At 47.0% G+C, this 13,711-nt stretch overlaps 1 protein-coding gene across 1 annotated transcript in view; it reads right to left on the reverse strand.

The window, feature by feature from the left end:
* Positions 1–2,204: 2,204 nt before the first annotated feature.
* MGAM2 (maltase-glucoamylase 2 (putative)) overlaps positions 2,205–13,711 on the reverse strand; it is a 62,493-nt gene continuing 50,986 nt past the window's right edge. Inside the window, exons 33-42 of the mRNA XM_045855568.1 lie at positions 13,198–13,305; positions 11,521–11,583; positions 10,555–10,689; positions 9,372–9,456; positions 8,316–8,454; positions 3,594–3,727; positions 3,339–3,373; positions 3,122–3,234; positions 2,396–2,544; positions 2,205–2,285 (exon numbers count right to left, since the gene is read on the reverse strand). Of these exons, the coding sequence (XP_045711524.1) occupies positions 2,448–2,544; positions 3,122–3,234; positions 3,339–3,373; positions 3,594–3,727; positions 8,316–8,454; positions 9,372–9,456; positions 10,555–10,689; positions 11,521–11,583; positions 13,198–13,305 (909 nt within the window). The 3' untranslated portion in view covers positions 2,205–2,285; positions 2,396–2,447. The remainder of the gene's footprint in view (positions 2,286–2,395; positions 2,545–3,121; positions 3,235–3,338; positions 3,374–3,593; positions 3,728–8,315; positions 8,455–9,371; positions 9,457–10,554; positions 10,690–11,520; positions 11,584–13,197; positions 13,306–13,711) is intronic.

Genomic DNA, 13,711 nt, shown 5'->3' on the forward strand with positions numbered 1-13,711 from the left:
CTGCTGAACCTACAAAGCTGGGGATCACATACTCCTCTATAATAATTACAGTGTAATATCAAGATAAGCAGGTAAACGGTGCAAAAATTCTCCCGACATCACTACTTTACTAACAGCAGCAGAAATGAGATGGATTTTCAGTTTATGTCGATTACACCCCGAACCACGGGGGTGCGGTTGTTCTGAGTGGCGCGGAGAACACAGGAAGCTCCAACTCACCGATGCTTTCTCCATCGTCCCAGAACACCTGGCCTTCAGCTCCGCCGGCGTCATCCAAAGCAACAATCAATCCCATCAATTTTTGTCGACTATGGAAACAGAAAAGTTATTTTTCTCTAGATAGTAAGTTGTAAGAATAAAAGACAGCATCTACTGAAACTATTATTCAGAACAACAAAAGAAAGGTGATGGAGTTAAAATGCACATAAATCTCCAAAAACATGTAATATGAGATAAAATGCAAGATAATTCAAAGGTAATAGAAATAATATTTAAAGTTTAATGAAACATTTCAAAAACCAAATACACATCCTTTACTTACATATTATAAGTAATATGATGAGAAACTACTTTATAGGAAGAAGACACCCCCAAATAAACAAACAAACAGAAACCTTTCAGTAGCTTTCAGAACAGGGACTGAGCACTGGATAGCCATCACAGATCAAAGAGCTCATCAGTATGTCCCAAATTTTTAATAGTACAGAAACAGGTACGTTCTGCTGTGCCCCGCAAATTTTTTGCCCTGCCCTCTGACACAGAGCTCCACAGAAACTGTCTCCCCCAAGGCCGAGGCCGCCGTGATGAGCTTGTCCTCCTCCAGGTCCCGCGCCGAGGGCGCTCACAGCATCGGAGGAGTGCACGGCGGCGTGGGACCAGGGTTACTTTTGCACAGAGCCCCCGGTGCTGTGGGCGCCCCCCCACCAGAGCATGCCGCGTGAAGCACCGCGCCTCTCTCACCTGGAGTGGGTGTTCATTCCCGCCTCTTGCCAAGGCAAGATGTAGCCTCCTCTGATGTGAAGGTTGATGTGGTCGAGGGGAGCCTGCAGGGTTCTCCACTCGCCTGTCGAGGTGTTGCCAATTCCCTGGAGTGGAGAGGGAAGACAGGTGAGGGTCAGTGGCAGGGGAAACGAATGCGAGCTTCCTCACCAGTCCGTCCTCCCCAAGGCCGTGCGTTGGGAAGTCAGCAAAACATTGCAAATCCAAAAGAGAATCTCCGATTTCCAGCTTTGCTGAAAACTCTGGAAATCCGGTCTTCTCTCTTTATTCTCCAGGAAAGGTGGGGGATGGGGGAGGACTCAGGGTGATGTGGGAGTCAGATTTGACCTAGTTATGCTTTACTGGATACTTTTGTTTAAAGAAACCTTGTACAGCGCTGAACAGTTAAACGCTATTGCCTCATCAAATGGGTGTCTGGAAGTCAGGAGGAAACTCCAGCCACCTCTCCAGCCTGCATGGACCACCCCGGTTCTTCACAAAATATTTCCGCTTGTTCTTACCGTGCTATAGTCATACCAATGGGTTGAGGGAAAATAGGCTTGGATCTCAAACGTGTTCTGAAATAGAAAATCAATGGGTCTGTGTGAATATCTCAACAATCCAGTTTTAATTTTTAAAAAATTCTCTCTGTAGCATTCACATAAAAATGGGAATTTTCCTAATGATTTTTAAGAGTTTAGGAGGTTTTGTTGAGAAAGATCCTGGGAAATTTGTTTCAAATATACAGAAAAATAAAAATTTTAAAAAAGGTCAACTTTATAAGGATGGAAGGTGACAAAGCATTAAAACAAGAAATCAGCCCTGGCCAGTGTGGCTCAGTTGGTTGGAGCATCATCCCATACACCTGAAGGTCATCGGTTCAACTCCCAGTCATGGCAAATACCTAGGTTGCAGGTTCGATCCCTGGTCAGAGTGCATATGAAAGGCAACTGATCAACGTTTCTCTTTCTCTCTCCCTCCCTCCCACTCCCTCCCTTTCCCTCTCTCTAAAATCAATGGGTGAGGATTAAAAAATAATTAAAAAAAAAAAAAACAAGAAATCCACTGAGGTTGTTTTCATTAATGGAGACCTTGAAAAAAAAAGAAGAAAAATTCCCCCAAATATTCCAGAAATAGTGATCTGGTCCAAATGGTCTTTCAACGCCCTTCCTGTTCCTTAGGTCGTGGTTGGAGGGTTTGTGGTCTAGGACGGGAAACTCACAGGCTGCAGCACAGGGCTGACTAAGATGGCAGGGCCCAGCATGAACTGACGGTCTATGTCCCACGTTCTGCTGTCCTCGCTGAACCTTTAAAAGTAAGTATAGAAAGTCTACTCAGACCGTCCAGACTGCGGCAGCGGAGGGTCACTCACAGGCCACGCCCAGACCCGCCGCTGGGGGAAACAGGCCGCACTCACTCGTGCAGTAGGGGGCGCACAACCGTGCTGCCCTCCACGTGGGCTTTGTGCATCAGGGTGTAGAGGTAGGGCAGCAGGGTGTATCTGGTCTGCAGGACGCTTCTGGAGTACATCGCAAAGGTTGAATTCCAGGCCACGGGATCTTGTCTCTAAGGGGGTAAAGTAGCATAGAAAAGAGCGCTTCTTTTTCACTCTGTCCTAGGGACCTCAGAGAAGTACCAGAAGGTGCATGCCCCTTAGGTAGACTCATAACACGCCTCCCTTCATTTCCAGCCTGCCCCTCCCCCCACTCGCGCCATCTTACTAAGCCCCAGTATCTTGCTTCCTCCTTTTTGTCCCGGGCTCCCCCCCTCCCTGTCCCCCGCCCGCCCCCCTCAGGCCCTGCACATGCGCAGAGGGATGGGTCTCTGGGAGGCACTAACATCTCTTGGACAGACCGGAGCAAAACACATATTCACTCTTCTTAAAGGCCAAGGTGGCTTCTTTTATGTCAGCCCCATAGGGCAGGCACCGTCAACAATTCCACCAGGAGGTGAGAAAAAGTGTATTCTTGGAAAATCGTTGATTATGGGTTTTTGAACTCGGTGGATTTTCTTAAGAAATGGGGGGGGGGGTCTGTTGATCTGTATGAGCTTTCTCCATAAATAATCACGGTCCTTTTTAACATCAAAAGCAAAGCCGTGACTTGAGGACAAGAAACACCCGCAGCGCCAGCTGCTGCCTCACCCTCGTCCCCACGGTGTTGTGGTTCCGGGAAAAGGGGTAGAAGGCCCCCAGCTGCATCCAGCGAGCGCACATCTCGTATTCGGCGTCTCCAAAGAACCCACAGATGTCCGCTCCTGTCTGAGGAGAGGCAAAATCGGGGCATGAGGCGGGACTGCCGCGCCTTGCGGACCCCCTGAAATCCACCTGGGTAACTGGCAACGGCTCCAGCAGGACTTACATAAGGTATTCCGAAGAGGCTGAACTCCATCATGCCTGCAATGAGAAGACACAGCTGCGTTGGACCGAGCAGCCCTTTGGGAGGGCGGGTGTGCCCTGTCTCTTCTGTACCCCATTGGAAAGCCCAGCCCAGTCGTGGCGAACAAATAAAGAGATGGGTGTGGACTGAAACTCACGCCCCCGGAGAACTCAGCACCTGCCCACAAGGATGGTGATTAGACAGAAGCAACGCACAGGCCCCGGGATGACCACGCACCGATGATGGATTTCTGCAGCTGGTCCCACGCGGCCGTGTTGTCTCCCAGCCAGTGTCCGCCCCAGCGGCCGGACGAGGGGAAGGTGGAGCGGGTGATGAGGACCCCTCGCTTTCCTGTGGCCTCCTGCACAGCTCTGGTTGGAGGGGCACAGGGAGGTGAGTTGGAGGATGGACCGGACAGCCAGGGAACTTCACTAAGGAGCAAAGCTTCAGCCCTGAGCACGGGGCAGCAGCGGGGCTAAATTTCAGCCAGAGAGCCTCTTCGCTCGAGCACCTGCTATTTAAGAGTGGGGCTGAGAGTCCGGGGGAACTGCAGAGCCAGACAACCAGAGACAGGGCATCACCTAACAGGTGGATTTCCTTTCTTTAAAAAAAAAAATCGAGTTAAGTAGCTGTCCACATGAAAGTGAAGCAGGAGACAGCACAGGAAGAACTCTGAGACTGCAATACTGTCACTGGCCAGCACTTAGCACCCTGGTTGCCAGGAAACGCCTTTTACCAATTAGGTAGCATAAATAGTAAACCGAGGCAGGGAGGAGGAAGGAGACAAGTCTGACATGCTAAGTCAGCAGACCCAAGCCTGTGCTGATAATATTGCCAGATGTTTCAATATCACAAGAAATACTATATTAGCAAGAAAGTAAGTCCTTGAAATTCTATGTATTGTTTCCACTATCTGGGAAAGAAAGACTTGAAACTGTGCTTTCATCCCAAGGCCTGAATGTGGGAGAGGGTCCCCAGGTTCCCAAACAAAGAGCCCATAAAACAACTGTGGTTAATTGCCTACCTCTGGTCACTATCTGTTTTAGGAGGGACTCCCTGATGCTTACAGAAAGAGCCCATAAATAACTTTGGAAAGTGCCCCAATTTTAATTAACTGCCTTCTGTCATGTATTTGTTTTACAACAGGATGACCAAACGGAGTCTGGAGCAAGATAAGGACTCGGGCAGACAGACCCCCATTCATCCCTAAATTTGGGTATTCACATTTCCCCAGGAAAGCTGGCGCCACATTTACCCGTTAATCAATATGTAACTCTTTTCCCTCGTATCCCACCAATTATATAAGTCCTGAGAACAAAGGGCTCTCTCTCTCTCTGTCGGGGGCTCAGGGGGCTCTTGGCTCTCGGGCCACAGGGCCTCTGGCCACCCGGCCTCAGGCTGCTCAGGGCCTTGCCGCCCTGGTCTCCAGCCTCTCTTGCTTTTCTCACACTGCTTTGCCCTGAAACTTTGCCTTTCACCCCCTACTCTACCCGGTCCTGTGCTCTTCCATGGGAACGGACCACTAATAAACTGATTTCATACTACTAGATTTGCTGATATGTAATTGTTTACATGTGTCAGCAAGAAGAACCAGGTCTCTCCCATCAACAAAAGTAGGAGGAGGGGTGGAGTGTAGGGCCGAAGCATTTATGGAGCAATTACTCTGTTCCAGGTATTATACCGGCCACTTTCGTGTACCTGTCTCACTACCTCACAAGGAAGGTTTCCTTCCCCTCCTGTCCTACTCAGAAACAGGCTCAGAGAAGTTCGATCATTTGCCAAAAGTCACTTGAAGAGCAAGGAGGCAGATATGGTACGTAACTAAAAGTACATATGACTATAGCTTTTTGGGGGGGTAATATTCACTCTCCTATGCAGCTCCTCAAAAAGCAGAGGCACGTTTGTGCCCAGAGATAAATATACAGAAAAGATGTTTAAATATTCCTTGATTGAAGGTGGGCCTTCTGTCCGCAGCCTCAGTCAGAAAATAAAAACAATTTGTGTGAGAGAAAAATCAATGGAACCAAAGAGAAAGTCTATTAACAGATGCTAGGATATAATGCAATCCAAATATTTGCTAAATAAAGCATCACCAATCAATAGACACAGATGAATTGTTCAATAAATGATGTCTGGAAAAGAAGCCAGCGAGTGTAGTGGAGACTAACCCACTTAGGTCACTTCCAATATTTCACAGCAAAATAAATTCAAAAATGGATGGAGACTGGGCACACGCGTGCACACGTATGAGTAAAAGCTAACACAGGCCTGCCGTAGGCAGGGATGCAGAGTAAGGATGGATGTGAGTGACACAGAGAACTCTGCCACTGTCTAGTTCAGAACTTTAGAAATTAACTAGCCATACAAAGAAGAAAAAAAAGGTCTATCCAGGAGAAACTACTAAATCTTGGCAAGACAGAGAGTTATGCGGGATTTTAACTTGGCCTATTTCCAGCCTGACCCTCCCCTAGCTCGTTGGCACCAACAGCCAGGAGCCCTGCAGCAAACGGAGAGGTATGACCATTTCTGTGGCCCTGGTAGGAGCCCCATCCCAAGGGCACAATACAGTTTTTATTTCTAACTTCCAGTCCTCGGGAAAATCTTTGTTCCCAGGGTGTTGTGGCCGTTTGACTAGACTCAGAGCTCAACTCAGCAGAGAGAAAAAGTCTGCCCCCCCACCCCCGCCACTTCCCTCCCCCCTCCCCCCACCACAGAGACTGACTAAACAATAACCATTTTCTGGCAACATCACAGGCACTCAGGCTGTGGTTTCAGTGGGGGCAAACAAAAGCTTGGCTGGTAATTTAAAAGTCAGTCCCTGAGAATTAGAACCTGTTAAAAAAAAAAAAAAAACACCTTTCACAGCCAAAAGCTTTTTAAAAGAAAGGGTTTCCTGAGCCCCAGGCTGGCCAGAAAGAGGACCAGGTGCTGGGGCGTCTGCAGTCTAAACCTCCCGCTGCAGGGCTGGTGGGCCAGAGGGCATGTGCACTGTTGCCATGGAAAATTGGAAAACTTCCTACGTATTCCCGAGGATCTAAGACTGCGCAAGCACAAGGCTTTGTGAGTGCCTAAGAAAGAACCAGGGAAGGAGAAGGTTCCAGGGACTGACTTCCAGCTGAATTCAAAGGCCCGAGCAGACAGGCAGTAAAAGGCTGTCTTACAAACTGCCGGAAGCCTGAAGGTGACCCTTCTCACACTCACCCCTTTAGCAATGGGCGAAAGACACAGGGTCAAGGCATTTAAGGGGACTGGGAAGGCTGACCTGAGGCAGGCTTCTTCTTGACTCTAAGACCCAACCCTGACCTCCCTTTGAGAACATTCGCTTTAGAAAATTTTAACTGCAAATTCTGTGTCCCCAGAATCTATCAAATGAGACAGCAACATTGCTAAACAAATAAGCAACCAGTGAGAAAACAAAAGCAGCAACAATAAAAATAATGAACCCTTGGGGGGGGGGTAGATTTTTATGCCAGGGTTGTTGCAATGTATTATTTAACGTTATCATACAAAAGAAACCCCACAGAAGTGTGCTATACACACAGGGGAAAAGGCAGTGATAGAAAATGCTACTGAGAGGCTTAGCAGACAGAGACTTTAAGTTAGTTATTATATGTTCAAAGAGCTAAAGGGAAGCATATTAGATAATTAACAAAGTGTGACAAGGATTTCCCACTACATAGAGGATGGCCGTAAAGAGACAGCACTTATTTGAAAAGGAATAAATAGAAATCCTGGAGCTGAAAACCACAATAACTAAAATTACAGATTTCCTGGGGGGACTGAGCTCAACATCAGGTCTGAGCTAGAAGAAGAAAGCATCAGCAGCACTGAAGATAGGTCCATAGCCGTGATCCAGTCTAAGTAACACAAAGGAGAAAGAATGAAGAAAAGGAAACAGAATTTCAGAGACCATCAAATGTACCAACAACACACACATAACTGGACCTTAGAAGGAGAAAAGAAAAGGGGCGGGAAAAAATGTAAAAAAAAAAAAGTTTCCAGGAACTTACACACTGAAAAGTGTAAAACGTTGCTGCAAGAAATGAAATGAGATCTAAAGAAACGGAAAGACATCCCATGTTCATGGATCAGATGACATTGTTAAGATGGGCCCCCCAATAGCTCCACAGGTTCAATGCAATCCCTACCAACCTCCCTGTTGCTGTCTTGCAGAAATTGACAAACTAATCCTAAAATTTATATAAAATGTAAGGGGCTGTGCTGGCTGGTGTGGCTCAGTGGATTGAGTGCCTGCCTGCAAATCAAAGGGTCGCCGGTTCGATTCCCAGTCAGGGCACATGCCTGGGTTGGGGGCCAGGTCCCCAGTAGGGGGCATGCAAGAGGCAACCACACATTGATGTTTCTCTCCCTCTCTTTATCACTGACTTCCCCTCTCTAAAAATAAGTAAAACCTTTAAAAATATATAAAGGACCCAGAGTACCTAAGACAATCTTGAAAAGGAACACAAAAAGCCACATGTGGTGTGGTTCCATTTATATGAAGGGTCCAGATTAAGCGATCTATACAGATAGAAACTAGATCAGCAGTTTCAGGGGCTCAGGAGGTGGGGACAATAGTGGGGTATGACTGCTGGTGGGTAGTTACTACTACACAACTCTGTGGATATACTAAATGCAGCAGAACTACTTAGCTTATTTTTTTTAATGAAGGATATTTGACATATTACATTGTGTAAATTTAAGGTACACACCATAATTTGATATATTTATATATTGTAGTAAGAATGCCACTGTAGCAATAAGTAGTGCCTACTCACTTTAAACATGTGACTTTAGCAACCTACTTGACTGATACAACTGTGAGGTCGTGTGGTTGCCTGGGAAACCACTCCTGATAGTTTGACCTTCATCCATTAAACTCGCATCCCTCTATGTATGACAAGACAACAGTAACAATGTGGAAAATGATCCTTGCTGCAAGGGACTGAACACACTCACTCGTATGTGGGTCTGGTCTGGGACCACCCGTACAGGCTGTGCACGTCGTAGTGCCGCACTCGGGAGCCGTCAGGCAGGACCTGCTCGCTCTCCATGCACAGGGTCTTGCTGCTCAGACCGCCGTCCCTGGACTCCAAATCTGAGGGGAAATGCCGAGTTATGTTCTGAACAACCTGCACTGCCCATTCACTGGAAACACCCATCACCCTGGCATTGCTCTATTTCAATCAATGACTCTGTTAACAGTAACAGCTCCAATTTCTAGAATTGCTTTTGTCTTAAAGAAAAAGAAAAAACTCAATGTTCTGTGACCTTATAACTAATGAAGGGTAAGGACAGGGGAGGGGATGGAGCTGGTAAAGGCACACTCCCTTGGTGTCATGACTGTGTCTCCCACTAGATGGCAATGTTCTCAAGGGAATAAATCTGGTTTCAATCGAGTTTGTATGGTGTTGCTAAATCGTTCTGGTTTGCCTGATACACAAATATTAAATCAAGGGAGGAAGGAGGAAAACAAAGAAGGAAGGAGGGAGGGAGGGAGGGAGGGAGGAAAGGAAGCGTAGCCATGACCTAGACATTAAAAAACTTGATTTCCAGATTTCATCTCACAAATTACTGGCACGGTGCTTTTAGGAAGGCGAGTGACTTCCTTCCTTCCCCCATGTTTCTGTAAGGCGAGAGAGCTCAGCTTTCTGAGATGCCTTAGACCTTCAAGGCCTAGGAGTCTCTGTTTCTGTTCGTACCATAAGACAACCAGGGCGCCCACACGTGTGTACGGGGGGTTATTTACAGTTGTAGCCATTGGTTCATAGTTACCAATGTCATCGGATGCACCCTACATCGCTCAGTTTCTTCCACGCCACATCGAGTCATTATTTCTACTCTTGATTAGTAATTCACTTGCACTTTATTCAAGGTTATTCTACGTGGGATTTTAGCTCGTGTTCGAGAATGTTTTTCTCACCCCAAAATGAGGCTTCACTTTGACAACAAGGGGAAAGCGTTCAAGGGATTTTGAGCGGGGAGGTCATTTAATGAGGTCATCACTGTACATACATGGCATATAAGGTGGTTTATTAAGAATTTCATCACGGCAGCCCCCAACAGATCCATCCACAAAGTTCGATGGCTCGTTCATATCCTGAAATGAATCAGCAAAACAGGTTCTGTGATGTCAGAGCCCGTGTGGCCTTAGCTTGGGGGCACGCTGACCTCCTGGAGACAAAAGTGTCTTATTTAAGCCCTCACACAGCTGCTTGACTCCCTGACCCGGTTTAATCTCAGGCACGGACCCGAATGGGCCCTAAGAACGCATGGTGGTTTAAGTAGCATGTTCAATTCCCAGCTGAGGTTACTGTTTTCAGCTTCTGAGGGTTGTTTCCTAGTGGCAGAAAGACCGAGATGAAGCTGGATCTAAGGCCTAAGGAAATGTCTTGATTCAACTCCCCCATCGGTGCTTGGCCTGCTTGGGTGGGCCCGTGCCCTTTTGCACGTGTCTCCTTGGTGCCCATCTGTCCTAAAGCGAGTGACCGGGATGTCCCTGCGCTGCCGGTGGGCTTGGACTTCTGTCTCTGCATGAGTCACAGGCAGCCCGGGCCAGACCTCAGGGGCTCTGCAGAGCTGGCCTAGACCCTGCGCAGGGTTTTGGGTCCCGGAGCAGTGGGGAAGGAAACTGGGATGGAAGTGTAGCAACACTTCCCATGCCTAGAAATGCACAAACAGAAGAGCCTTTGCACACCTGTCCCAGGAAGAGACATCCCGGGAAGCCCTGCTCTTCCACCCAACTGACACGTGTAACAAATATCGGAGGCGTCTCCACGAGCACTGTGATGAACATCTATTTTGTCTCGGATCCGGGCCTTCCTTGCCTGGAGCCCTGCCCCCTGTCACAGGGTGGCTCCCAGGCTCACGCATCGCTGCCTTCCGGGTGGGCGTGGCCAATGGGAGGCAGCGGCAAGAGATTGGAGGATGGGAAATTAAAGAAGCCAGGGTATCCGCAGCCTTTTTCTCTGGCAGCCTCGCCAGTGGTGGCACGCCCCTCCACGGTCTGCGACTTCCTCCAGATAATATGTCCCTATGTCCCTGCGACTCCCTCCACTTGTTCTGGTGGCCCCGGCAATTAATTCTGTGCTAGCACCCTCTCTTTCATTCCTAGCTCCCTGCTTCGCTAGTCTCGGAATTGCCTCTCCGGGTTTGGAGTGCTGGCGTTTCAAAGACAAACCACTAAGGATGCACTTACGATCCACAGTCCATCGAACTTCAAGCTCTTCGTCGGCTCCCGGGGGTTGGTGTAGAGCTCTCCTATTTCCCTCTTCCACCACGCGGCTGTGCTGTTCCGCAGGAAGTCAGGAAAGGCCACGTGGGCTCGGAACCGCTGTAAGAGCAACACACGCCCATGCGAGGTCTCAGCCTGTTCAGGGACAGGGGTGCAGGGACGCGAAGGGGCCCAAGCCAGTGCGGTGCACAGCGCTGTCCCCAGCAGGGGGAGCCCTAAGCCGGGCCTGCCCGCTTCCACTGCACACAGTTCACCGCGGCACAGAGACCAGGGACGCTGAATTATTTTCCCAGAAGGTTAGACAGTCTTGAGTCCTTTTTAAACATGGGGTTCCTTTTATGAATGGACGTTTTCATCGTAAGAACTGGAAAATTAACTGTCTGAGTCTAAACTACGAGACTTCAGAGATTCCAGTACTGCTTTCTACATGGGTCAAATGAAGGAGACCAGCTGCCCAGCGGAACCCGCGGGAAGTGAGCCGTGGAGTGGGAGGGGTGCTGGATGCCCGAGCTGAAGGGACAGCCAGTGCTGGGATCAGAGACGTTGCTCCTTCCGACTGGATTCCATGCTGACAATTCACTGCCCTCAGTGTGTTCACAACCCCCCCTCCCCCAGTGAAAATACTCTGGGCTTGGGTTCAGTACTTTTTGAGCAACATTAGATTCAAATAAAACAGCCCATTAAAAGCACGCCTGTGAAGGTATTTCACTTAGGATTTCCTCCTACGCATTTCCAGTTTACTTGCTTGTTGAGTATTCCATTTGGCGATCTTTTTTTCGGCCAAGAAATTACCAGACAACAAACACACTCACCTTAAAGCTACTTAACCAAACGTCAGCATAAAACTAATCTAAATATTTAAATATTTAGAATATCTAAATATTTAGGGCAATGGAGACAAAAAAAAAAGAAATCTGTTTGTAACAATACCTTAACCTGAGTTTCATGGTCAAGGGATGTATCCACCTGCACATTGGGCAGATCCGGCCAGACCTAGAGAAAAACAGGAAAAACTAACACCTTTTCAAGGCATTACATACAGGCGGTGAAATGTTTCACATGTTACACTCTACTGACATGCATCTCCATAAAAATCCCGGGGATCTTGGCCATTAACTAAATTCTAAGGTCTGGGTGAACAAAGTTCCATTAGGTGAAAATAAGCTGGGTCTCTTGACTCATTCCATAAGCTATCAAAATTTCACTTTTGAACTTAATGATCGACCAAATCCATTTTAAATAAGTCCTCTGAACAAATCACCTTTCAAGCGATTACTCAGTTCTCTGATATGCTTGTCACAGACCTATAACAAAATTCCCTTTTTAAATAACAAATGTGACTAAAGAAACAAGATCAATTTCCAATTACAACCCATGAACTAAGCCTCAATACTTTTAAGCAGCATCATGACTCATTGGGAAACCCAAGTATATGTAGCATTAAAAAAAATCCATATTATTGCCCTGGCTGGTGTGGCTCAGTGGATTGAGTGCTACCCTGCGAACCAAAGGGTCGCCGATTCAATTCCTAGTCAGGGTACATGCCTGGGTTGCAGACCAGGTCCCCAGTAGGGGGTGTATGAGCAGCAACCCCACACTGATGTTTCTCTCCCTCTCTTTCTCCCTTCCCTTCTCTCTAAAAATAAATAAACAAAATCTTTTAAAAAATAAAAAATCTACATTATGAATTCATTTCATCTATAATTAGGAGGACATTAACTATATACATGAATTAATTAATTCAGGAAACATTTATTAAGCACTTCTCTGTGCCAGGCACTCTTCTACGGTCTGTATCTACTTGGATCTAAGTAAGAAACAGTCCTTATTTTTTAAGAGTTCAAAGACAGAACATAAGTACTGTGTTGTATGCAGTACTCTCTGCGGGCAACAACAGAGAAAAGGGAGAAACAGGAAACTAGGCATTGAATGCGCCCTAAGAAGGAATGTTTCAGTGGCTCTTGAGTGCACGTACTACTTGGGTACGCTGGGAAAAGGCCACACGCAAAAAGGCACAGCGGGCATGGCACACACCAGAGCAAGAGAAAGTGTACAATGTCACTACAGAGCGGAATGTGAATCTTGGCTAAGGACCACTATCACCTGGAGTCGGGGAGTTCACCTAAAACCCTGTTGCTCTACACCAGGCAATAAGGATGAGGACCAGGGCCCTGAAAAGGAATTAAAGGAGGTGAAAGAAGGAGGATAATACACAAGAGTTAGTGATTTACTTAAATATGAAGGCTGATAAGCATCATAGGTCAAAGGTGAGTACGAGTCTTGAGTGCACAGGTGGCTGGCTGGGAGACAGAGTTCAGGGCCGCTCTCAAAGAGATCCTTTATGTGTGTTAAATGACCCACTGACCTACGTGAGAGGTGGAATACCATAATATTTCCAGGCAACAAAATAAAACTCACTGATATGTTAGAGACAGGACCTGTGACCTTGGTCTTATTAATGTCTACTAAGCTAATCAGCATTGGACAGATTTCTCCTCACTCAATTTATAAGTCACCCAATATACTTTACCAGGATTTATTAAGAGCATCTTTTCATCAGGACATTGTGATGCTGATTAATTATGGGCATCTCCTGCCAGTCCTCACCTTCCCCCAGACAATGTCACTGCTGTTCGGCCACTTGATGAATACATTGCCTTCCTGGCCTCTGGTGAATGGGAGATACTGGGTCTCGTTGCCAGAAATGGCTGGGTCCTGCAATAAAGGGGTTAAACACAGAAAACATGAGAAAGGATTTCCGAGGACAATGCTCTCCAAAACTTTAACAATTCACAGTACAGAAAGAAATGGTGCACTTCAACACAAACAAACAAACAAACAAAAAACTCAGCCCATGGATAATACGCCTTATGTCTACTGGGTGGCTGAGAAGTAAAAGAATACATTGATGTTTCGCTATAAAATTCCCAGGGAAAAAAGGATGCTAGTGTTCGTAAACAAGTCCTGGAGATAAGCCAGGTGAAGAAGACAGTGTCTTCAAACAGAGAAAGGCAACATGCTGTGTTGCAACAGTGTCCCAGTGTCACAGCAATGCTCCTTACAACAATGGAACTTCTTTCTTCTATCCTACATCAGACTTGCGCATCTTCCCCTTAACCCC

This window comes from Phyllostomus hastatus, unplaced genomic scaffold (genome assembly GCF_019186645.2).
Source record: "Phyllostomus hastatus isolate PE091 unplaced genomic scaffold, TTU_PhHast_1.1 phas_scaffold_114, whole genome shotgun sequence".
Taxonomy (NCBI): domain Eukaryota; kingdom Metazoa; phylum Chordata; class Mammalia; order Chiroptera; family Phyllostomidae; genus Phyllostomus; species Phyllostomus hastatus.